The 25,396-nt window shown below is 41.0% G+C and overlaps 1 protein-coding gene across 1 annotated transcript in view; it reads right to left on the bottom strand.

Moving 5' to 3' along the window:
* The window catches only part of PTPRT (protein tyrosine phosphatase receptor type T), a 764,724-nt gene that overhangs the window by 86,186 nt on the left and 653,142 nt on the right, over window positions 1-25,396 (bottom strand). Inside the window, exon 17 of the mRNA XM_056844110.1 lies at window positions 14,443-14,591. Coding sequence (XP_056700088.1) covers window positions 14,443-14,591 — 149 coding nt within the window. The remainder of the gene's footprint in view (window positions 1-14,442; window positions 14,592-25,396) is intronic.

Consider the following 25,396-nt stretch of genomic DNA (forward strand, 5'->3'; position numbering starts at 1 on the left):
AAGTGACTTGACGGCACTTAAGACACACACACACACACACACTCCTAGGCATATAAATATCTAAACTTAATAATGAAAAATGGCATGACAAGAATTGCCCATGAAGGTATAACCCAATCTTTTATACTAAAAGGGGAATCAATGAAAAAAATTGAATCCCATAATGTGTCTCAAATGCTTTTCATTCGGTGGACTTAGCACAGTGATAGTGATAGTGATAGTGATATATATATGCATGCATATATGCATATATGCTGGAGCTCAGACAAAATACTGCTAATGGTCTCCTCTGATTTTAAGCCTTTCAGCTCCATTATTTTTTGTTTATTTTAACCCTTTCACTGTCAAACAAAACTGAAATCTATAGTGCTTTTTTGGATTATTTTTTTGTGTAATTATTGTTTGTGACCACACTGCAGTAAACAGGTTTTTAAGGAATAAAGCCAGTCAAGCAGCACACTTTTTAGCATGTATGCTAAAACAATTATGCTTCCCACTCATCAGTTTAATAGTGATTAAGGGAAAGTGTTTACCATCAAAAAGGGTACTAAACTCTAGTAAACAAGTTTGGGAGGATGCTTGCTAACATTCTACTTAGCCACTTTCAGACAGGATGACTGTGTTTTCGTTATCAACAGACTATTGTGCATCATAACAGTCTTCTTACCTAACAGTGTGGTCGATGGAACAGTGTCTGATGATACTTTGAGATGAAATTCCAATTGCGCACAGAACACGGATCAATGGAACCCAACAGAAGGTCCACAGGAGAAAAAAAAATGGGGAGAATAATATATAAATACAAGGTTAGCTCTTTCCAGCATTCCAAAGACTCAGTTATTCGTTGCCATATTTATATCTCTGCAGGGTAAAGGCACAAAAGCAAACAGAATCAAGAGTAAAGTCTGGCATAAGATTTGCTCTGAAGGGTTTTGCTTTGGACAGAAAATGAACAAGGAGAGGATGGTGCTAGGTAGGAAAGACATAAGGAAGATACTTTTAGACATATATAAAGACAGAACAGGGAGAAAAGCTCCTCAAAGAACTGGGTAGCATTGAACATACAGGGCATAGAATTAATGCAATTAGAAGCAAGCATAGCACTAGCAGCTCAGATCATTTTCCTTTGTATAAATATAATAGACTCCATACACTTCAATATTGTTCATGTACAGCAGGGTGTTCTGCTTGCTTCGAATGTTCTCCCACCACCATAATTTCGGAACAAGAATACATTCATTGTTAAAAATGCAAATCAGCTTAATTACATTGGCCTAAAATACACTAATTAGATGTGGGCTTCCTGCCATATCCATCAGTACTACTGTAATATATACCTTTAAAAAAAAAAATCAAAGGGGAAGGGAATAGAATTAGTGGTTCCCTAAGAATCCCTCTGGGGATTATGCTGAAGGGATGCACAATGCCAAGCGAAGACACCAGCTTACAAATAATTGAACATATAAAACATTTGCCTATCAAAGAGAAGCTCAGATACAAATTAGCTTGTCATATTTGCATGTCGATACTGTTATGCCTAGGACTGGGAGACACAGACAGGGCCCTCTCTGGTGGGAGGCACAAATAACTCCCTCCCTGATTCATTTCTATTCAGGATAACGGCACTGGGGGGGAAGGTTAACACTCCTTCTTCACACCGCCACGGTCCTGACTGGAGGAGGAATAGCACACATGAGGAGCAAAAGATAGCCTGCAAGAAATGAAAGACTATGATGCAGTTCAATGATGGGATCTGGTGTCCCCAGCATCTCAAATACTGCAAACTGTTTCATGGAAACTGACCCTAACTATGTTCTTAGGAGGTCTAATCAACGAGCATATAGCCAAACAAAATGATCCGTGAGAAGATGAGGCTGAATCATTCTCCCTGATATGTTAGGTTGTATGCACAGATGGATTTTTAAACACAGGTGGGTGCTTTTAGTACATCAAGTAACTCACCTCAAACATTTTTTAAAAAGTTAAAAAAAAAGCCAAGATTGAAACTTATGCAGAACATTTATATTTTAATACATCTTGAGAAGCCAGCTTATGCACCGACCAGCCTGTATTCAAGTATTTATGAGAGCTTGATCACTTTTCAGGGCATGCGATTTGTAATCCTTTCACAGAGTTGCAATTATATATTTATTTCCAAATCCACAGTGGTGGGAAATGAGTTAATGCAAAAACAACAGTACATCAAAAATGATGCCAATGGATAAAGCAAAAATAAGTTGAATTTAAGTAGATAATATTCAGTGTACTATTCAGTGTAATATTCAAGGAGATAATATTCAGTGTACATGAAAGTAATTTCAGAAGCAATTTCTGCATCTCCAGAGTAAACATTACTTACAAACGTATAAAAGCTCATCAAAATTACTCCACAGGGTGAACAGTACTTAACAGACTTTCAGGTAGACTTGTATCAAACCTTCAGAAATTATTTCTGCACTTTGGAGGGGGGAAATTAAACAATTTGTCAAAAAAAATGCACCCTGGGAAACTGAAGAAAATGTGTGCCAGTAGATCTACTGATAACAAGGTTCTTTATAACTAGGGAAGTGTACCATATATGATTCAGTTGATGGCATTTTATCAACAAAAACAGCAATATCTTTTGTGGAGTCAAATTCCCTCAACAACTTGTCCCTGTAATATTCCATTGTCAGAAGGGCTCTACGCATCATGTTGGCTCTATCCATGGAGATAGATCACGATGAATAGCTGTGTGAGTCTGTCAACTGCAGCAGAAAAGAGCAAGAATCCAGTAGCACCATAAAGACTAACAACATTTCTGGCAGGGTATGAGCTTTCGTAAGCCACTGAAGAAGTGAGCTGTGGCTCATGAAAGCTCATACCCTGCCAGAATTTTTGTTAGTCTTTAATGTGCTACTAGACTCTTGCTCTTTCCTATGAATGTTGGCTTTTTCTGCATGAATTATGTGGACACAGGGCTTTAAAACCATGACATAAACAACTACAGCTGCCAGTGCTACCTCCTCCTGAGTTATAAAAAAAGCTTATAATCCAGCAATGAATATTACATTCACAATTCTTCATGTCTTGACTAGTACCACAGGGAGAATCACATTCAGCCATCCTACTGGAATTGAGCAATCTGATCTGATTACCAGTCTCTTACTTTAGTCAGCCTTAATGGCTATGGTCACAGAGAATAGTGACTCAGAAGCAAGATAAGCAGACATCTAGACTATCTTGAACCATCCTTGAGTAATCTGCCTTTTATTCTGCCACTTCAGAACCAGGAATCAGATTTTCACTTGACATTCTGAGACAGTGCTAAATTTACTTAGCAACTAAATCTGTGAAGTGATGCTATAATCAGGAAAACACATGCTTCCCCCACCCTGACATTATTGTATCCACTGTCTGGGATGTGTAGGTCCCCACCATCAAAAAATCAGCTAGATTAAGAATTTGTAAACATCTTTGAAAACAATCATTCATAAATAATAAACATTACAATGTTATACTCCAAAATAATGAAGCCTTAGATTCTAACTACATTTTCCACTGCCTTTGCCACCAAAAAAAGGAGGGAAGCAATTTTCATTGATTCAACCCTTTGACTGCAGATCATCACTGTACCTTCATTCTGTTTCCAGGTATCTACCAATCTTGGGGGTAAGATTTTGGAGAGGGACATGGGAGGATACAGTGGAAGTTTTTGTTTTTTAAAAATTCTCTTCCTGGAATAGAGCTGCTGGGATCATGTAGCACAGTGTGTGTGCGTTAAGTGCCATGAAGTCACTTCCAACTTATGACAACCTTATGAATTAATTACCTCCAAAATGTCCTATTGTTAACCACCTTGCTCAGGTCTTGCAAATTGAGGGCTGTGGCTTCCTTTATTGAGTCAATCCATCTCTTGTTGGGTCTTCCTCTTTTCCTGCTGCCTTCAACTTTTCCTAGCATTATTGTCTTTTCCAGTGACTCTCATCTATTCATAATGTGACCAAAGTATGATAACCTCAGTTTCATCATTTAGGTTTCAGGGAATACTTAGGCTTGATTTTATCTTTCTGGTAGTCCATAGTATCTAAAAAACTGTCCTCCAACATGACATTTCAAATGAATCAACTTTCTTCCTGTTATACCTTTCACACCCATGCATAGTAATGGGAAATATTATGGTATGAATTATCTTGATCTTGGTCACCAGCAACATATCCTTACACTTAACAACTTTTTCTAGCTCCTTCATGGCTACCCTTTCCCAGTCTCAATCTCCTTTTGATTTCTTGGTTGCAGTTTCCCTTTTGCTTAATGGTGGAGCCAAGGAATAGAAAATCTTGAACAATTTCAATTTCTTAATTGTTAGCCTTAAAGTTGTGTAATTCCCCAATAGTCATTACTTTTGTCTGCTTGATGTTCAGCTGTAATCCTGCCTTGAAACTTTCTGCTTTAACCTTGATCAGGAGTTATTTCTTCACTATTTTCTGCTCATTCTGTCTTCTTCAAAGCTGAAATGTTCCTTCCAATTTTCACTCCACCTTCATCTAAATCAGTGGTTCCAAAGTGGGCAGTACAACACCCTGGGGGGGGGGGAGGGATTACCTAGAGGGGCACTAAGGGGCAAAGGTTTCCTTATACATTCCACATATAGATTGAAGATACAGGAAGAAAAAATAAACCTTTTCTCATTGGAAACACTGCTCTAATTTGCTAGTTGGAAACCCTTCTGTTTCTCCATATTCTATTCTAACAGAAACCTCTTGTCCAGAGCACGGGTTGCACATCAAAACAATCAAAGTTGTGGCACACTCATTTATTTTAAAACCAGCCATAGCTTTTCATGATCTACATTGTCAAACACTTTGCTGTAATCTATGAAACACAAGCTGATTTTATTCTGAAATTCTCTCATATGTTCTAGTAATCAACATAAATTTGCAATATGATCTCTAGTGCCTCTTCCTTTTCTGAATCCTGCTTGAACATCAGGCATTTCTTGTCCCATATATGATAACATTCTTTATTGTAAGATACTGAGAATCACTTTACTCATGTGAGAAATTAATGCAATGGTCCAATAGTTGCTGCAGTCTTTGACGTTCTCTTTTTCGGAATTAGAATGTAGATTGAGCATTTCCAATCTGTGAGGCATTGTTTTGTTTTCCACATTTGCTGGCATATTCTTGTCAAGATTTTGATGGACTTTGTTTATGTGGCTTGGTATAGCTCTATGGATATCCCATTTACTCCTGGTGATTTGTTTCTCCCAACTGCTCTCAATGCATTTTTCACTTCCCTTTCTAAAATTGTAGGTGCTTCTTCAAAAGATTATTCTTTAAAGGAATCTGTCATCCTTTCATCTCTTCTGTACAGTTCATCAGTGTATTGTTCCCATATTTTCTTTATTTTGTCCTGTTCAGTTAATGTATTTTCATGTTGATCTTTTAGCGTGCGTAACCATGCTTTAAATTTCCCTTTGATTTCTTGGATCTTGTGGAACAGATCTCTTGTTGGTTCTTGTGGGTTATCCGGGCTGTGTAACCGTGGTCTTGGTTACACAGCCCGGATAACCCACAAGAACCAATGAACTCTGACCGTGAAAGCCTTCGACAAGATCTCTTGTTCTTCCTTTTGTTTTTGTTCTCTTCTATTTCTTTACACTGGTTATTCTCTTTGTGACTACATGTCAGCTGTTAGAACACTGCATTTAGACTTCTATTTCTGTCACCTTTTGCTTCTCATCTATCTTCAGCAATTTTAAGAATTTCATCTTTTGGCTACAGGAATAGTCTTTGCACATTATTCTGTGTGCACAGTATCTCAGCTAATAAAAGCCAAATTCCATTAAAAATGCCTTTTCAAGGTTGCTAATGCCAAAAAGAGACTGAAGATAGTATCATGCACTCCTATCATTGCACAGAACATGCTAAATAATAATGTTCAGAGGTAAAATGTTTTGAAGCTATTAGAATTGTAGAGGAATGGAACAGTCCAGCAGTGCACTTTTATAAAGTAGTAAGATTGCAGTCTCCTGCAATAATTATTCTATGTACTATCCTGTTTTTTACTGCATTGTCTTCTACCTTTGTAATTCCATTGACTACATTGCCTTAGATGGTTTCTTGCTCATATTAATATGCCTACCTTTGAACCTGGCCCCATCTGTGGTTACTTAAATTTACAGAGTGAGGTCAGGTAGCAAGAAGGAAGATTTCCCCCCAAACTTGGGGAAACCCCAGGTTTGCCGAAAAATCTAACAACTCACCCAAAAGGGAGAGGTGGTTAATCCCCTCCCTGAACGAACCTCTCTGTGCTTGTGCAGAACCACCACTGCTGCCAGCCCAGCCATCACTGTCTCTTCTCAGCAGCCTTTGAGGCAGTGAGGATGTGATGGTGCAGGCAGGGAGCCAATGGTGGTGGTACTGTGGGAGAGAGAGGGAGAGGAACCACAGATATCACTAGCCACACAATCTCTGTTTCTGGAGGGTGAGAGATTCAAAACAGATAAAAGGAAGTATTTCTTCACACAACACACAGTTAAATTGTAGAACTCTCTGCCCAGGATGTGGTGATGGTTGCCAACTTGGAAGACTTTAAAAGGGGAGTGGACATGTTCATGGAGGAGAGGGCTATCCATGGCTACTATTCAAAATGAATACTAGTTATGATACAGACCTATTTTCTCCAGGATCAGAGCAGCATGCCTATTATGTTAGGTACTGTGGAACACAGGCAGGATGCTGCTGCATTCGTCTTGTTTGTAAGCTTTCTAGAGGCACTTGGTTGGCCACTGTGTGAACAGACTGCTGGGCTTGATGGGCCTTGGTATGATCCAACATGGCCTTTCTTATGTTCTCACCAGCCTCTGAGTCACTAGTGTTGTGTGCAGGAGAGGAATCAGCAGCGGCACAGCAAAGGAGGAGGAACCACTGCCTGTCATGCTGCCAGAAGAGGAGCCACCCCAACAAGATCTGCCCCTGACTCCCACAGTGGTACCCACCATATCCCCCACCACAGCCATCTGATGGTAGAGCAGTGGTGCTGTCTCTGGGTGGGATCCAAGTAAGTGATGGGGGAGAAAGAGAGAGAGAGAGATGTGGCAGTAGCCATGGGGAGGAATAAGAAAAGGAGAAAAAAGAAAAGAGTGAAATAGTGACGGTAGGCATGAGGGAGGAGAGACAGAAGGAATGACAGTGGGCATGTGGTGGGGGGAGAGAAAAAAAATAAGAGAGAGTGACAGTAGGCATGTGGGAAAGAAGAGAGAGAAAAAGTGACAGTAGGTTTGGAGGAGGGAGAGAAAGAGAAAGGGGTAGGGAGGGAGGGAGGGAGGGAGAGAAAGAGAGGGAGGACTGAAAGAACAGAGTGATACGGGAGGAAGCAAAGACAGAGCAGTGAATAGGATGGTCTCTCCCGCAAGTACCTTGCAGGGCCCTGGTTTTCTTCTGATTTTGTACTATTGCATTGTTCACTGGGTGGCTTATGCTATTTGAGGACATTATTTTTATTCTGTAACCTGCCTTGACTCAGCAAAAAGGCTGGCTATAAAAGGCCTTGGCTGGGATAGAGGATGAGATATAAATCTAAAAAATAAGAAATCTAAGGAATAAATAAATAACATAAATCACATAAACAAATAATAAATGCAAACCTTTAAAAAGTTAAGTTCCAATATTTAATCATCATGACTACACCAGTGATGGCTTGTTATTTCATATGTATTTGTCAATCAAAACTTGTATATGACCCTTTCTATTGTTTCATAATTATGAATGAGGGAATCTGGTTCACTGATATTTTTGGAACAGATTTGATGAAAACATTGTAGATTTTACCATGGCTTTCATTATCTACAAAAAAGGCTTAACCCTTTTCGGAGGTTGAATATTCACTCTGAATTCCACACTGGTGAATTTCATAGACAACTATGAAACCATACATAAGGAATGTGCTTATAACCTTATCTCTTATGGCAGACCATATGTGTCCTCCTTGGTTCTATCTAGGTTTCTGGTAGGTATTTATAACTGTAATACGCTTTGAACACTAGATTTCTACTTCTCTGTATCCTAACATCCTTCTGATGGGTTTTCCAATGCAATGTTCTCTGCCTGAAAAGTACATTTTTCAAACCCTTTATTTTCAAACGGAGTTTCCTAAATAGACAGCCTATAATCAGTTCCTAACCTTTGCCATCTTTTTCTCCTCTCCCTTTGTGTCCATGATACAAAGTTCTCCTTTGGATCAGTCTTAGTAGGTTTTCTTTACCTATAACCCTCACCGTGACAGTCCATCAGCATGGCGTTGGTACAGCAATGTTTCTGTGCCGAATGTATCATTAGTGTGCCATTTTTCATTTTATAGAGTGTCTCACTCATCATATTCATGGGATACCAGGTTACATGAGATGTGTTCTCTGAAATGACTTTGCATGTGCCTCATTGCACTTTTCTCAGATATTCATGGATAATTTAAGCTCCCTGTTCAGAACACCCTTGTCATCTTTTTTCTTCTTCACTGAAGTAATACCTGTATCCATTTGTTCTGTAAGACACTGGGCAAAATCACAGCACCTCCAAAAGATGACATTTATATCACAGAACAATTTCACATTCAGCACACTCCAGATAATTTTTTACCTTCCCCATCTTTTTTGTGTAACTTATCTTTTCATACTTGCTGATGAAATGAAAGTGGCAATGGCTGCAAATTTGTTAAGGGATAGCATTAAAATTGAACTCTTTGGCGGGGATAAACTAGAGAGCTGAGCTGGGGGAAAAAACTTCTTGGTGAAAAATCTGTACCCAATAAAAGACCTGCAATCTAAAGTGCCCCTCTGCAGAAAGAAATATCTCCCTAACCATCTCCCTAAGTCAAGTGGTCAGGGAGATGCTATGTTCAAATAAATATGGTGTAGCCCAACTCACTCATTACTTTGTATACATGGGAGACCAAGAGCTTTCATGACTGCTTCAAACAAAGGAAAGGGAGTTTGCCCCTCCATTTTATAAGGCCAGCTCCTCTACTTCAGTTACTATGCATATATGACGCTCTTCTTCAAGGCCATGTTACCCTTGCTCTTCCATGACCTGCAAGGCTTCAGATTGGGGAGGGGGTTGTATCATCTTGTTCCTTCTCCTTTCCATATCCTCTGCTCTTATACGTTGCCTGAACAAGGACACTGCATCCTTCCTGGTCTGTTGCAGATCCTCTTTAAATAGGTCACCCTTCCAATCTCGCTCCTGTCTTGCTCTTCCCCTCTACCCCTTTCACCCAACCAGAAGTGTCCTGAGTTCTGGTCTCAGCTGCAGCTGCCTACAGGGCTGCTCCCTTCCCCCGAGCAGGGCTTGATGATGTGACTGGCTCCACCTGGCTGCCAAACTCTATTACTGAACCCAGAGATTAGTGAACCCCACCTTGCCAGTTCTGGGCGCATCCTAGCCTGGTTGCCAGTTGGGTATGGCTTGTCTCAAACAAGGTGAGTTGCCCCTGTAAGTGCAGGGTAGGTCCCATCCCTGGACAGCATATCCCAAGACAACCTAAGGTGATATAAATACTCTGGGGTGAATGGGACAAAGACTACTACAATGAATCTTCTATTCTACTCAGCTCTAGAGATGCAGTGTGTTGTTCAGCAACTGAACTCTCTCCAATAGGTGAGTGTATTTCATATAACATTTCTCTCCTCAGGTCATTGTAGCAAGAAGTTCAGACATGATAGAAGAGGTTATAAATGTCTCCAGGTTATTAGATCCCTTTTTGATTATTGCTTTCCAAAAAGATCACACAAGATCTAGGTGAGGATAAAAAGGTAACTCATTTTAATGGATTCCTTCTTTGCATGATTTTTTTTTGCTAAAACTTTAGATTACTATCAGATTGCTAGATTACTAGAGAAATAATCATGCTCTGTTCAATTACTTGTTTCACTAAAGTTAATACAGCATCTGCTGGTTTCTTTAGCCAATTAACCATCCAGTGTTGCCAGATTTAAATGTTAACCGAAAATTCCAAGTGCATTCAATTACAGCCTAGAAGTGAATTTGATATTGAAAGATCATTGTTCACCCACCCACCCTATTTCAGAATGCTCATCAGAAGGTTGTTGATTAGAAAAACACATTTGCAGAATAATTGGTTCTCCAAGACTATCTACCTAATGCAGTTTATTCTTTATATCCATCATAACTTCTTACTGGGGAGGGGGGCTGAGGAAAGTACTAAGACAAAATGGTTCGGAAAGATGCTTTGGCAAAGGGATAGGGCTGGTGGACTATACTGCCAGCATGGTGTAGTGGTTAAAAGTGGCAGACTCTAATCTGGAGAAACAGCTTTGATTCCCCGCTCCTCCACATGAGTGGCGGATTCTAATCTGGTGAACCAGGTGTGATTCCCTGCTCTTCCACATGCAGCCTGCTGGGTGACCCTGGACTAGCCACAGTTCTCTCCAAACTCTCTCAGCCCCACCTACCTTGCAAGGTGCCTGTGGGGGGGGGAGACGATTGTAAGCTGCTTTGAGACTCTTTATGGTAGAAAAGAAGGGTATAAACACTAACTCTTCTTCTTCTACTGTTTATAGTATATAATGTCTACTGCTGTAATTAGGATCCTGCAATGTAATTTCTACATTTTTTACATTTTATGCTAGTGATTATGCTTTGTTTTAGCTCTGTTTTCAGATTTTTGCAATCCAAATCCTATTGCACTGTTTATTGGATGTCCCATCCTCTTGACTGTATTTACTTTCACAGTGTAATCCGCCTTGAATCTTAGGGAGAAATTTATAAATAAATAAATAAACAGAAAGAAGCACATTTGCAGAACAACTGGTTCTCCAAGAATATCTGCCCTTATAAATGCAGCCTATGCAGCCTATTCTGTATATCTATCATAACTTTCTGTTAGGAGGTGTAGGAAGTATGTGAATCTGGGAAAAATCTCTTTTCTTCCTGGGTATCAAATGGGGTGTAGAGTTGATCTCCTGCTATTACAGTTGACCTCCAGATGACTGAAATCAGTTCCCTGTCAGGCACCGGCCTGGTACTCAGTGGCCAGGTGGTGTTTCAAGGTCGAACTGTTGTTCAGCTCTAATTCTGTTTTGTCTTGACTTTCCCTGGGAACATGTGTTATCTAGTGGGTTGCTGTAGCAACCAGTAGTCGTCCAGAAAGTTCACTTTCCCCCTTATATCTCCTGTACCCTCAGTTCTCCCCTCATTAGTATCCTTGCCAATTTCCAAGTCAATTTCTGTAACTCGCTGTATATTTCTTAATATTTCTTAATAAATCAACTTTCTATGGAAGGCCTGCCAAGAAGTCGATTTGTGGGATTTGTCTAGTGAGCCCAGAGCTGACAAAATGGGTGGACTCTATGGTCGAACTGGGTGGATTCTATGGGTGGATAAAATGGGTGGACTCTATGGCACTGATCTCCAGCAGATAGAGATCTGCTCACCTGGAGAAAATGGCTGCTTTGGCAATTGGACTCTATGGCATTGAATTCCCTCCCCTCCCCAAACTCTGCCCTCCTCATGCTCCACCCCAAAAACCTCCCACTGGTGGTGAAGAGGGACCTGGCAACCCTGCGTGCATGGCTGCAAGCAACGAGAACCTGTCACTTCCGGTTTACTTCCGGAAAGCTGCAGTGTGACAGGATGATTTGCCACTAAATGGGGGTTTGAGTGGTAAATTTTCCCACGGTGCTGCGGTGCTTCCGGAAGTAAACCAGAAGTGACAGAATCTCATTGCTCACTGCCACACACGTGTGATTCCCCACCCCAAAAATCTCCCACCGGAGGAGAAGGGGGACCTGGCAACCCTACTGGGAGATGAATTAATGTCAGGAGGGAGTGAGATTGTGTTTGCTCATTTAAAAGTTCATAGTGCTGCTTGTTGGGATGTTGATGTCCCCAGTGAAGACCCACAACACCTCATACATGTGCTTTTATCCACCAGAATAAGAAAGCAAGGCCACTTAAGTACAACAAAACCGACTGCAGCCACTTAAATGGGGAAAATACATGCAGAACTGTATCTAATGGTATTTGCTTTTCTTCATAGAAGCACAGCCTAAAGACTAAGGGCCAACTCAGGTGAAAGGGGACACAGATGGAAGAGAAGTCTCTGTAGACCCCACAGACAACAATGCAGAGCACACAAGACAGTAAGGAGTGAGGATTGCTTTCACACTGGCAACGGTCATAGCTCCCAGTTCTGCACAGCATAAGCTCAACGTGCTTTCGGCTAGTTCTGATTAATAACTGAGCCATATGTTCCTTCAGAGGATGAGATTAAAGAAAATAAAGCCCAGAAATGTAAGCAACATGTAAGATTGTATTAAAAAAAAAGTCCTTTGTTTCCTTTGCCTTTTCTTGGCCAGTCCTTCCACTGTTTTTTGGTTTTGTTTTGACAGTGACATTATAGAAATATGTCTTTCCATTTTAGAAAGCAAAACAAACTACTTTTGGACACTATTTGTAACTCCACTGGGTTTATATAACTCCTCTTTCCAATGCCAGAAAAAGTAAATGAGCTCAAAGTGTATCTGAGAGCTGGGCCCAAAGGTTATACTATAAAATAAACCTACCCAGTCTGTACATGATGTTAGGGAGAAATAGAGCACTATCTGCAAGCAATACTTGGCCTAGGGCTATTGTTGCTACTTTGATTACCTGCAGCAACATCAGTAGTTGGTGAATGGCCACCGGGCCATCAGTAGGGTTGCAAGCTACAGGTTGGGAAATACCCGTTGATTTTGGGGGTGGAGCCTGAGGAGGGCGGGGTTTAGAGAGGTAAGCGACTTCAATGTCATAGAGTCCGATTGCCAAAGTGGCCATTTTCTCCAGGTGAACTGATCTTTATTGGCTGGAGATCAGTTGTAATAGTGGGAGATCTTCAGTCACCACCTGGAGCCTGGCAGCTCTAGCTATCAGGCATCTCAGCTTCCAGGTTTGCCTGGGTAGGGCAGAAGGCAGGATCAAGCCAGAATTCAACAGAACAGATATTTGCCTTATAGTTCAATCCCCAAACAGAGTTACAGCCCTTCTGGGTCCACTTAGGTCAACTGACTTAGAATGATGTAATTCTGCAGACAGCTTAGGTGCTAAAAGAAGCATGTTAATAACATTTTTAGAAAGGTAAAAAGGCCTGTTCCCACTGATGAGAGTTATGGTGGAAAGGGCAACACTACTGGGACAGAAATAGAAGTAAGTCTAGCTTTCAGCTTTAAGTTGGAACATCATTTGTGCGTGGATGGAGGGGGGGAAACAGGATGACTCTGGGCAATTGGGTCTCAGCCAGGGGGCTCTTGGGCAGCTTTCTGTGGCCCCAAACTCATCATCAGCCATATCACTGTGGGAATGTGGGGTCAGCTAGGCTTGCCAGCTCCAGGTTGGGGAATACTAGAAGAGACCACAGGGTTTGGGGAGGGGAGGGACTTCAGTGGGGTATAATGCCACAGAGTTCACCTTCAAAAGTGGCCATTTTCTCCTGGTGAACTGATCTCTGTCGCCTGGAGATCAATTGTAACAGCGGGAGATCTCCAGCCATCACCTGGAGGTTGGCAACCCTAGGGTCAGCAGGCTTGAGGGCTGCAGGTTCCAATTTGGTTTGTAGTTCAAGTTTAAAAGGAAGGGGCTGCAGGTGTGTTTGGCATTCGGAGCCCCCTGCCAGCCAAAACTCCCCCTCCCACCTCATGTTTTTGGATTTTCATTTAAGTTGTTGCTGTTCATCCTTTATTATCTCTGCATAAGGTTGTTGGTTAACAAGGGCAGGAAGGAATCCCCCCCCCCATGGTTCTGATTCAATATCAGGCCCTAGGGTTTTCACCTTCCCCATAGCAGAGATGCTGTGTATGTTGATTGCACTGTTAAAAAGAGCATAACTGTCACAAATGGCTGCTGGCATGTATGCATCGGCTGGGGAACACGGTACAGGTTGTGCAGGGTGGGCTCCCTGCATGCCCCTAAAGAGAGGGGGGGTTCCCTTAAGGGGCTCTGGGGGCTGAGTGTACAACAGTCGACCTTGGGGATGACATGTTGACCATCTGCCCCAGAAAGCTGGTGATGGATAGGAACAGCAGCTGCCACTGCTTCTGGCTCTAATACCAGCCCTCTTTTCTCTGGTTACCCCAATAGGTAGGTTGGGGTTGCTGACAGCACTAGGACCGTCACCTTCACCCATTTACCCCCAGCCTATGCTGTGCCAACACCTGAGGGACCAGTAATCAATAAAGTTATGGCCAGATTCTCCCCAGCTCAGTGTGTCTGTGTCGTCCTTCTCTCCTCCCCCATGGGCTGGTCCCCCCTCCAGGCACAATTTCCCCCTCCCAGTTAAATTGCACCGCTGTTCTTTCCCTCAAATTTATTTGCAAAGCCACAGATGGTTGATCCCATGGTATCCAAGCCTCTTAAGTCACAAATACTTCCCTACACACGAAGGTACCCTCGGCAAGCAAGTGAAACTTACTGAATCCATTAACATCTTGGCAGCTCGAAGAAAAAGCTTCGTCATTATGAGCAGCACTGAGCTTTGTAGCGGTCTTGTCTGAAGTGGCAACAGGGCCCATTTCTCTCTGACTGCTGCTCTGAGTCTCCTTTTGCTTCTTGGCTAGTTTCCTTCAAGGTGTATTGAAGAAGGAAGAAATCATGGTTAGTTTTTTTCTCCTTTCTCTTTCCAGTTCATTAACAACAAAGAAAGAAATCAAATAATACTTTAAAGGGGGAAAAAGGGTGGGGGGAGAATCAAAACTTTCTGGCTCAGAATAACATGCAGGGCTTGTTGCAAATGTGATGAAGCATTGCATTGCATCTCCATTGGAAGCATTAGCAGTGGAGTGTGCCTGTGCAAACCAGCAATGGAGTGCCATGGAAGTTAAGGGAAAGCAAAAGTGGTCCTTGTTGGGCCAAGGGGGAAAATAGTGCCTTAGAATGGAACCCTAATGGCATAATACTAAACAACTGCCTGCACGCAGTGACCGTTGATATTTGGCAGACGCCCAAGCCACTCCCCTTGTATAGTGTCTCTCCTTTTCCAGCTGGCAAGCCAGAGGGAAAGGAAAGCTTTCAGTAAAGCAATGGGACATGCTGATAGGAAGAACTAGATTGCCTTTCTTCCCAAGCTAGCTTTCCATCAATACTAGCTGCTGATCAGAGGCATCCACTTGGCTAATTTATATTCACAAGTGATGTTTAAAACTGGTTTTGTGTTTCACACCTGATTGCAAATCTAACAAAAAGGCTGTATGGAAAGGTTTGCACGTACAGTTTTTACACATTTCTTCTCCTTCCTAGCCCACATCGATGATGTCCATAAGTCACACATTTTAGACAATAAGGAATATTTATTTAGCACAATAATTCACTTATGAACTCATCCAGATTCAGAGGAAATATGCCTCCAAACTCCAGTTCTTCAGGGAGGGTAGTGCCTTCTGTGAGTTTCTCTGCTTGTAAATATCCTGGGACAGGGTTGTCATCCTCCAGGTGGTATTCAAAAAAATGTAAATTCAACTGTAAATTGGTAGTATTCAAAAATCACAGATGTAGGCTAATGATTCACTTATGTCAATATTTATAAATAAAATTTCCTCAGATTGCACTATTGCTTCATAGCACCTTTTCAATCAACAAAATTAAATGTACAGTATTATATATACAACAAGGCAAAATTCATAAAAAATCAAATTCAACAGAAATTAGCAATTGACTTGTGGTGTCTTTCTTTCATGAATTATGCATATATTGTCCATAAATGTCCTTGAGTCCAGCTGGGTAGAACAGGATTCCGGTATCTTTGCCTGTTTCAATATTTCTTCAGCTACCCTGAAGGACATATATTTATGACGTCTGGATCCTCTCTCAGAACGTCCCTTGTATCCTCAGCATTTGTCTGTAATATCAGAATGCTGGTCTGTTGATAAATTATTTAAATAGAACTATAAATTAACATTCTAAGCATTGTAATATTAATTATTTTACACATATATAATATAATTATAATTATACTTACAATCATAAATGAATTTTCATACACAGTGACTTGTGTGGTGTCAACCCGACAAGAATCCTTTCTTGTATTTAACCCCTTAGGGGATATGCAGTCAAAGAGTTGCACCAAGCGTGCTTCCTGCTGACTTAAAATTCGTTCTATGTTAGATCTCTGGAACTTCGTAGGTGTTGCTTGCCAAACCGCAAAAACTGAAAGTCACTATCTGTATGTTTGCACTTCAACCAATGCTCCACTAGGGGCGCTTCTAATACTTGATTTTTTATTCTGGATCTGTGCTCCCCAATTCTTAATTTAAGGGGGCGTGTGGTTTTTCAAACATAAATTAATTTGCACGTACAAATGACTAAATAAATAACATTTGCAGAGGAGCAATTTGTAAATTGACGCAGTACATATGTGAAGCCAATGTCTTCCCTTGTGAAACTCTTTACTGGGAGGGAGAACCGGCAGACTGCACATGATCCACAGCGATGATGTCCAACAGCCCCTGTGGTGGGAGGTGCTACATTGAGATCTGTATGTATTAGCGCGTCTCTTAAAGAGCCCGTTCTTTTAAAACCAATCAAGGGTGGTATTGTACATCCTGCAATGCTCTGTACTATGTGCCAGTGTTTATAAATGATTCGTTTTATCTTAGTTGCCAAATGTGTAAATTATAAAGAAGCTGTTAAATTCTGTTTATCACGTTTCTTGCAAGTAAAAAGAGTAGACCTATCTATCCCATCAGCTCGAAGGCGTGCACTATTGATGATATGTGGTGGATAACCTCTGCTCAAAAGGGTGTCTTCCAATTCTGATGCTGCTTTTATATAGTCCTCTGTGCGTGTTGCATTCCTTTTTAACCTTAAAAACTGGCCATAAGGTAAATTGTTCCTCATAAAGGAGGGGTGATGAGACTTATAATGTAACAGAGCTCCCTTATCTGTGGGTTTTTTATAGGGAGCTACCCAAAGCTTTCCCACTGAGTCAACATTAACAATTACATCAAGAAATGGTAGACTGTCATGATCAGTCTGAAAATCAAACTGAATATGCTCATTGTATTGGTTAAGCTGTTCCAAAAACACATTACAATTCTCTTGATTGTCAAATAACATGATCAGATCATCCACAAAACGGCGAAAGAATAGAACATGTTTTTTAAATACCTCATTACAAAAAATAAACCTCTTTTCAAAAGAAATCATAAAGATATTTGCCACCGATGGAGCCGCTGCTGACCCCATCGCTACTCCCTTGATCTGCTGATACATCTCTTCACCAAACCTAAAATAATTGTTCTCCAGGAGTAGGTCCAATAGATCCATTAAATAATGGGTCGGAGGTGTTTGGTCTGCTCTACTCGCGAGTAGTCTTTCTATAATTTCACGGGTCTCTTCTAAGGGAACATTAGTATAAAGAGCCCTTACATCCATGGTGGCTATTATTATATTAGGCATATTAGGGAGATTTTTAATATCCTTAATAAAATGCGTGGAATCCAAAATATAAGATGGTGTATCTGTAGAAAATTTATGCAAATGACTTTCCAGATATTTGGAGATGTGGTCAAGTGGTCCATTTATGCCTGAAACTATGGGGCGTCCAGGAGGGGGTATTCTCCCTTTATGTATCTTAGGCAAAACATAGATTATAGGAATTCTAACAAACTTATTATATAGAAAATCAGCTTCTTTCTTTGTTACATAGTCCAATGAGAGACCTTCAAAAATTACAGTTTTAATACGATTCAATACTATGGAAGTAGGATCACCTTGCAATTTTTTATAGAACTCTTCATTACTAAGTTGCCTATGACATTCTGAATCATAATCCGTTTTCCTAAGCAGGACAATAGCCCCGCCCTTATCGGCTTGTTTGATAATTAAATTGGGAATTTTTTTCAGCTTGTTAATAATTTCCCTTTCTTCTTTAGTAATGTTCTGCTGATATGGAATCTTCTTCTGTTCTATTCTTTCTACATCCTTTAGTACTAATTCTTGAAATGTAGATATCAAATGGTTTTGCACTGGAGGTATGAAAGTTGATTTTATTCTAAAGCCTGTGGGTTGCGGGGTGCTCTGCTTAAAAAAATCCCTTAATTTAAGCTGTCTAACCAATTTAAAGATATCAATGCGGATCAATCCTAATGAGTAATGCAGTAAGCATTTAAGTATACTGCCTGTATGGAATTAATTGACTGGAAACAAGAAAGGATTCTTGTCGGGTTGACACCACACAAGTCACTGTGTATGAAAATTCATTTATGATTGTAAGTATAATTATAATTATATTATATATGTGTAAAATAATTAATATTACAATGCTTAGAATGTTAATTTATAGTTCTATTTAAATAATTTATCAACAGACCAGCATTCTGATATTACAGACAAATGCTGAGGATACAAGGGACGTTCTGAGAGAGGATCCAGACGTCATAAATATATGTCCTTCAGGGTAGCTGAAGAAATATTGAAACAGGCAAAGATACCGGAATCCTGTTCTACCCAACTGGACTCAAGGACATTTATGGACAATATATGCATAATTCATGAAAGAAAGACACCACAAGTCAATTGCTAATTTCTGTTGAATTTGATTTTTTATGAATTTTGCCTTGTTGTATATATAATACTGTACTTTTAATTTTGTTGATTGAAAAGGTGCTGTGAAGCAATAGTGCAATCCTCCAGGTGGTGGCTGGAGATCTCCCGCTATTCGAACTGATCTCCAGGTGATAGAAATCAATTCCCTTGGACAAAATGGCCGCTTTGGCAGTTGGACTCCATGGCATTGAAGTCCCTCCCCTCCCCAAACCCCACCCTCCTCAGGCTCTACCCCCAAAATCTCCTGGTATTTTCCAACCCAGAGCTGGCAACCCTAATTCTGGAAGCCACTGGCTGATCACTGTTGGAAATAGGATGGTGGGCTAGTTAGATTCTTGGTCTCATCTAGCAAGGCCCTTGAAATGTCTGGTTGTGTTTCCTCAGCTGCAGTTTTCACAATTTCTCCAAACAGACAGTTCTCACTTTCACTTTTGTCATGCTGAAGCCACTATGAAATCAGATTTCTTCCATTGTTTTCACAAGATGAGACTTCTGAGCATCTCATGAAATGAGATTCAGTGTTGACCACTGGACAATAGGGTTGCCACCTCCGGGTTGGGAAGTACCAGCAGATTTTTGGGGCGGAGCCTGAGGGCAGGGCTTGGGGAGGGTCCAAGTGGCCATTTTCTCCAGGGGAACTGATGGGCTGGAGATCAGTTGTAATAGTGGGAGATCTGTAGTTGGAGGTTGGCAACCCTACTGGAAAGCAAAAGTACTATGCAATACAATTATTCAATACTAGATCTCACCTCCCCTTGCGGAAGTGCATTCAGAAGAAAGGCTCACCAGAGAAATGTCATCTAGTGGTTAACCACGTTAAAAATAAACATAAGACTGGAAGATAAGTGATACCAAAGCCTCAGCTTGCATTAAACTTTCTTCTTCTGCATCAACAAAAATAATCTTATAAAAGATACTTCACCAGTAGGGTTTGTCTTGCATGCCGATTTCAAATATTTGAGCTAGAGTATCTGCCTGTGATGTCTGTGATATCTCACCACAGTTATGGTTGGGTGTACGCCATCTTTCATCATAGGCTCATTTGGTGACGAACTAAAGATCTTAGAACCAGGGGGGCAGAGGAATGCTTATATCTACAGAAGCAGGGTTGCTATGAGGGTAATCTGTACAAGGTTCTCCTTAAATGAGCTTAGGGTTGGTACAATAATAGGGCATGGAGCCTGTAGTAGAGACAGAAGCTACTTCTAATTTACACATCCAGCCACAGAGGATTCACCTGTGCTGCGTGTCAAATCTAAGTTGTTTGGAAATGACAGAAAAACCTCTAGCATAAACAAGAACTAGTGCCAACTCAAAAAGCACCCCCCCCCCCAAAGAATGAAAGATCCCAATCTTTACTTCCAGTTGCCAACAGTATAAAAACCAAGAAGAATGATCAGTTAAGCATCTGTTGACATTTGGCTGCTCCAGTCTTCATTCATATCAGAAGGGGAAAACACTTTAAAAATGAATCTGTGACATTCTATAAACCAGCAGCCCCGAAAGATATCACACAAATCCTCCACACCAGGAAACAACTTTGCTCACATGTCCTCCATTGATAAGAAAATAAAACAAATAAAAGCAAGAAGAGGGAAAGAAAGATTGCTTTAAGTAGGTGCTTTAGTCTTATTTTCTCTGTACTGAAGAATGAATAATGAAATTAAATTATGTGAAGTTCCCTCATAAACGAAATTGATTTGCTCATAATAAAAACGATCCTAAATCATATGTCTTCCTCTAACCAAAAATTAATTTCATCCGTGAATAGGAAATCCATCTTTTCAATTATTTATCAACCATGTTTATTTAACACTGCAGGCATTTAAAAGCCAAGCAGTGTTGAAATATGCAGGCTGTAGATGCACCTAAATGTTCTAAGATCTAGATGACCTCTCAAAGTAAAATATCAAGCAATGCACACAACCAGCAGACATTACAATCAACTGGAAAAGTACTAAATGTTAAAAATGACAAGTTTAAAATATATGTGGAAAGCTTATTATTGAATTCCTTTTTTAAAAAAGAAAATTGTGTATGTGTTATGTGTTGTTATGTCATTTCTGCCTTATGGCAACCCTATGAATTAATGACTTCCAAAACATCATTAACAGCCTTGCCCAGATCTTGCAAACTGAAGACTGTGGCTTCCTTTTTTGAGTCAATGGAGGACATTAATTCATAGGGTCGCCACAGGTCAGAAGCAACTTGACAGCACTTAACACACACACACACACACCCCTCACATTGAGTCTTCCTATTTTCCTCATGTCTTCAACTTTGGCTAGGACTATCGTCTTTTCCAGTGAGTCTTGTCTTTTCATGATGTAAGAAGTATGATAACCTCAGCTTAGACATTTTAGCTTCTCGGCTTGATTTGATCTAGAACCCATTTAGTTATCTTTTTGGCAGTCCATGGAACCCATAAAACTCTCTTCCAACATCACATTTCAAATGAAACAGAAAATCAGGTAGGAACAATCTGGACCTTGCATAGTGGTATACCCTAAAACAACTAACATTTACAGGTTCAATCATCCCGAAAGTCAGTATTGAGGGTGGAAGAGGCAGCTTTGCCGATTTCACATCGAGCTGTGTTTTCAAGTGCATCCTGCCCAATATTTCAGTTGTTCAAACAAAAAGATTTCTATTTAAATTCAAACATGTTTCTCCTAGTAATTTATGGGGCATATGGTCAGTCTTAAGTGTCAAGCTGCAAACCTGGATGTGTGTGTGTGAATCTCTTTAGGAGCTGGCGTGACCCCACACTGGAATAGGTGTCATCTTTACCTAAGGATAAAGTGGCAAACAAGCTGACACAGGGGCAAACACGCCAGCTTCCGGAAGCCACAGAGCTCTGCCGGATCCCGCCACCAGCGCAGCTACTGTGAGAACTAAATTCTGGAAGAGAATAGCTACGCTGGCATGGGGGAGGCATTCTTGGGAAGAAAGCTGCCTTTGGGCAGCTTCCCAACCCCGTTCGCCCTAGGAATGCCCCTTATGCGGCAGCAGGACTGCACCACCTTTTTTTGTTGGTGCAGCCTTGCTGTTTCAATGGGGCACTTCCCCCCATTTTCCATGTTTTAAAAGAAAATTCTCCACAGCAGCCGGGAAGCCTCAGATGAGGCGGCATGACTCTACTGCTCCTGGCTGCCATGGATCTACCCCCCCTTTAGGAATGAGCTGCCCGTCTCTGGCCTGCTGACAATCAGAAAAGTTACTATGATTAGAAATTCGAAAGGGCTAAATTGCTCTAAGGGAGGCATCTTTTTGTATTTTAAGCAGCATTTTTTTCTACCTTAAAAAACGGCATGAAAGATTTGCATTTAGCAATTCGTAGTAGTATCCATTGTCGCAGTAAATGAGGGCTCATTTAAATATTACAGTTTAGGATGTAATATTACAGTTCATTATATCAGCGATTGCATATAGGAGAATAACTTTTGCTTGGGTTGGCTGGAATGTCTGCATGATTAGAAATAAAGAATGACTCATGAAAGTTAAAAAAAAAATTTTTTTACCCATCTGGGATAATGAGTGGGCCCTGACAGAATGGATCATCCCACTTTAGTATGCAGGAAGTGGATACTTTTAAAGTTTACTTAAAAAACTTCAAATAAAACAAAACAAAAAATACAATACAACAAGCTGCTCCTATTGATTCTCTTCCTGTTTTCTACAGGGAACCATTCCAAAAGGTGATCACTCATGATCCTTAACCTGTAGTCTGAAGTGGTACAGTTCACCTAGATGTTCTTCCATGTAATTTCTACCTCATTCTTCAGCATGTGTGAACCACAACAGCAGGAATGCGGTCTCAGCAGAAAATTTCCACATTTTACCACTACAAATGTGTTTTAACACAAATGCATGTACATTTATTCAGATTTGATGTTTTCAACTGATTGCTGATTTTTGGTCAAGTACAGTAAGTAGAATGCTTCCTTTTGTGAAATTTCAGCTGAAGCCTTGAAAAATCTTCCACAACTTAGTTTATTTCCAAAAATGTCGAAATGAGACACAAATCACATTAGGCATGCCCCAGTCTCTGTTTAAGAGTTAATCCATACTGACAGGAAAGTGTGGGTACCACCACCTTAGTGAACTGCCGGCAGAGTTTCTGCAAGCTGTCTAGCAAGTGCATTTCAAAGGCAAGATTAATAAATATCAATAAATCAAAATATAAATGATCCATATGGGGTGTGACATGCTATCCCCATTACAATAAATGATACACAAAATAAGTTCATAGAATGATCAAGGGTTATATCTGCACATCATTGGATACTGCATTATAAGGATGCTATAGTAATCATCCCCAAATGGATTATCTTGTGAGGACAAGCCAATCTAGTTGCCTATGATTGCAAAAGCACAACAATAGCATAATACCCAACAATGTGTGTGAGCAGCCATTTATCTCAATGGAGGGAAGTAAGCAGTGGGGTCTCACAAGGATCAGTATTGGGGCTAGTCCTGTTTAATTTGATTACAAACGATCTGGAACTGGGTGCGAACAATGTAGCGGACAAATTTGCAGATTACACGAAATTGTTCAGACTAGTAAAAACTGAGCAAGAATGTCAAGAGCTCCAGGATGATCTCTACAAATTGGGTGAGGAGGCAACAATGTGGCTAGTTAAGTTTAATGAAGATAAGTGCATACTGGAACAAAAAATCCCAACTTTAAGTACACGCTAATAGGAGCCCCGTGGCACAGAGTGGTAAGCTGCAATATTGCAGTCCAAAGCTTTGCTCACGACCTGAGTTCGATCCCAACAGAAGTTGGTTTCAGGTAGCTGGCTCAAGGTTGACTCAGCCTTCCATCCTTCCAAGGTCCGTAAAATGAGTACCCAGCTTGTTGGGGGTAAAGGAAAGATGACTGGGAAAGGCACTGGCAAACCACCCCGTAAACAAAGTCTGCCTAGAAAATGTCGGGATGTGACATCACCCCATGGGTCAAGAATGACCCGGTGCTTGCACAAGGAACCTTTACCTTTTTAATAGGGTCTGAACTTGCTGCATAGATCTATGATGCAACCTCGTTTGGAATACTGTGTGAAGTTCTGGTCTCTGTATTTCCAAAGTGACATTACAGAGGTTGGAAAACTACAGAAAAGAAGTACACAAGATGATTAAGGGGTTGGAGCACCTTTCCTATGAAGAAAGGTTGAAGAGCTTAGGACTTTGCAATTTTGAAAAGAGAAGACTAAGGGGGGGCATGATATAGGTTTATAAAATTATGGATGGGGTAGAAGGAATGGACAAAGAGAACTTTTTCTGTTGATTCAGGGAAATCTTCTTTAATCCACAAGTGACTCAAATGTGCAATTTGCTGCCAGAACATGTAGTGATAGCCACAGTCATACACAACTTTAAATGGGGATTGGACAGATTAATGGAGGATAGGTCTATTATCAGCTACTAACTAAACGGAATCTTCACATGCCAGTTCCAGGAGGCAACTTCAGGGGAAGGCTTTGACCGGCCCTCTAGGGTAATTGGTTAGCTGCCGTGTGAGACAGGATGGTAGACTAAATGGATTACTGGTCAGATCCAACAGGACTCTTCTTATGTTTTTTATATTCAGGCAAGGTCAAAAGTATAATAGGTTTAGAGCAGGTCACAATTTTGGGGCTCTGTCTCCCATATCACCAATATGCCTTCATTCACCCAGTGCTGCTTTCATTTTTTTAATTCATTTCTTCCTCTTAATTCATTTTATTTTCATTTTCATCTCAAACTTAATACATTCAAGATGGACCTTCTCATATTTCCTCCCAAGTCTGTTTTTCCTCATACACTTTTTACCATCTACCCCAAAACATAAAGCCACAGGTTTGTCTTTGCCCCTGCTTTCTCTCTTTTACTCCTCATACTCTGTCAGTTGTGTATTACAACCCTGCAAAACTTCTCCATTCCCTTTATTAAAATTATGTTTCACACTCTAGCTCACACTTTCTCACCTTGACTTTTCAGCCTTCTCCTCTATGGATCTTCTTTCAGCCCCCTAGCACTCTGCCACAAAAATCACTCACTTCTGGCGAGCCAGCATAGTGTAGTGGTTAAGAAGAGCAGTGGTTTGGAGTGGTAGACTCTCATCTTGAGAACTGGGTTTGATTCCCCACATGAGCGGTGGACGCTAATCTGGAGAAACTGCTCCTACACATGAAGCCAGCTGGGTGACCTTAGGCTAGTCACAGCTCTTTTAGAGCTCTCTCAGCCCCATCTACCTCACAGGGTGTCTGCTGTGGGGAGGGGAAGGGAAGGTGATTGTAAGCCGGTTTGATTCTTCCTTAAGTTGTAGAGAAACTCAGCATATAAAAACCAACTCTTCTTCTTCTCTCTTGTCACTCTTGCTACATGATGCCCCTCCTTAAATCCCTACACTGGTATCTTGTCCACTTCCAGATCCAGCATAAAGAGCTCAGTGTGACCGTGTCCTTCCTCTCCACTGTCACATCCCAATATACCCAGTATGCCTCTGACCTCTGCTTCTCTAGCTCTAGAACCTTCAGCCATCCACAGGGTCATACTGGGGTGTGAGAGAGAAGGGCAGCTGTGGCATGCAGAGAGGGTGGAAGAACTTCCTCTCCTACCCGGCACAGTGGCGTCTACAGGAAAGGCAGTTCTTCTGCCACCCTCTCTGCATGCCACCGGGATGGTGGCTGCACTCCTCTCTCTCACACACACACCCAGTTACGACCTGAGCCATTCAAAGAGTCCCTTCTCCCTCAAATGTCCCAACACTTTCTTCTTTGTGGTCCCTTATGCCCAGAAGTGTTTTCCAGCATGCCAATGTGGTGCCAATTCTCTCACTTCCT

The sequence above is a fragment of the Euleptes europaea genome, chromosome 2, assembly GCF_029931775.1.
Source record: "Euleptes europaea isolate rEulEur1 chromosome 2, rEulEur1.hap1, whole genome shotgun sequence".
In the NCBI taxonomy this organism is placed as follows: Eukaryota; Metazoa; Chordata; class Lepidosauria; order Squamata; family Sphaerodactylidae; genus Euleptes; species Euleptes europaea.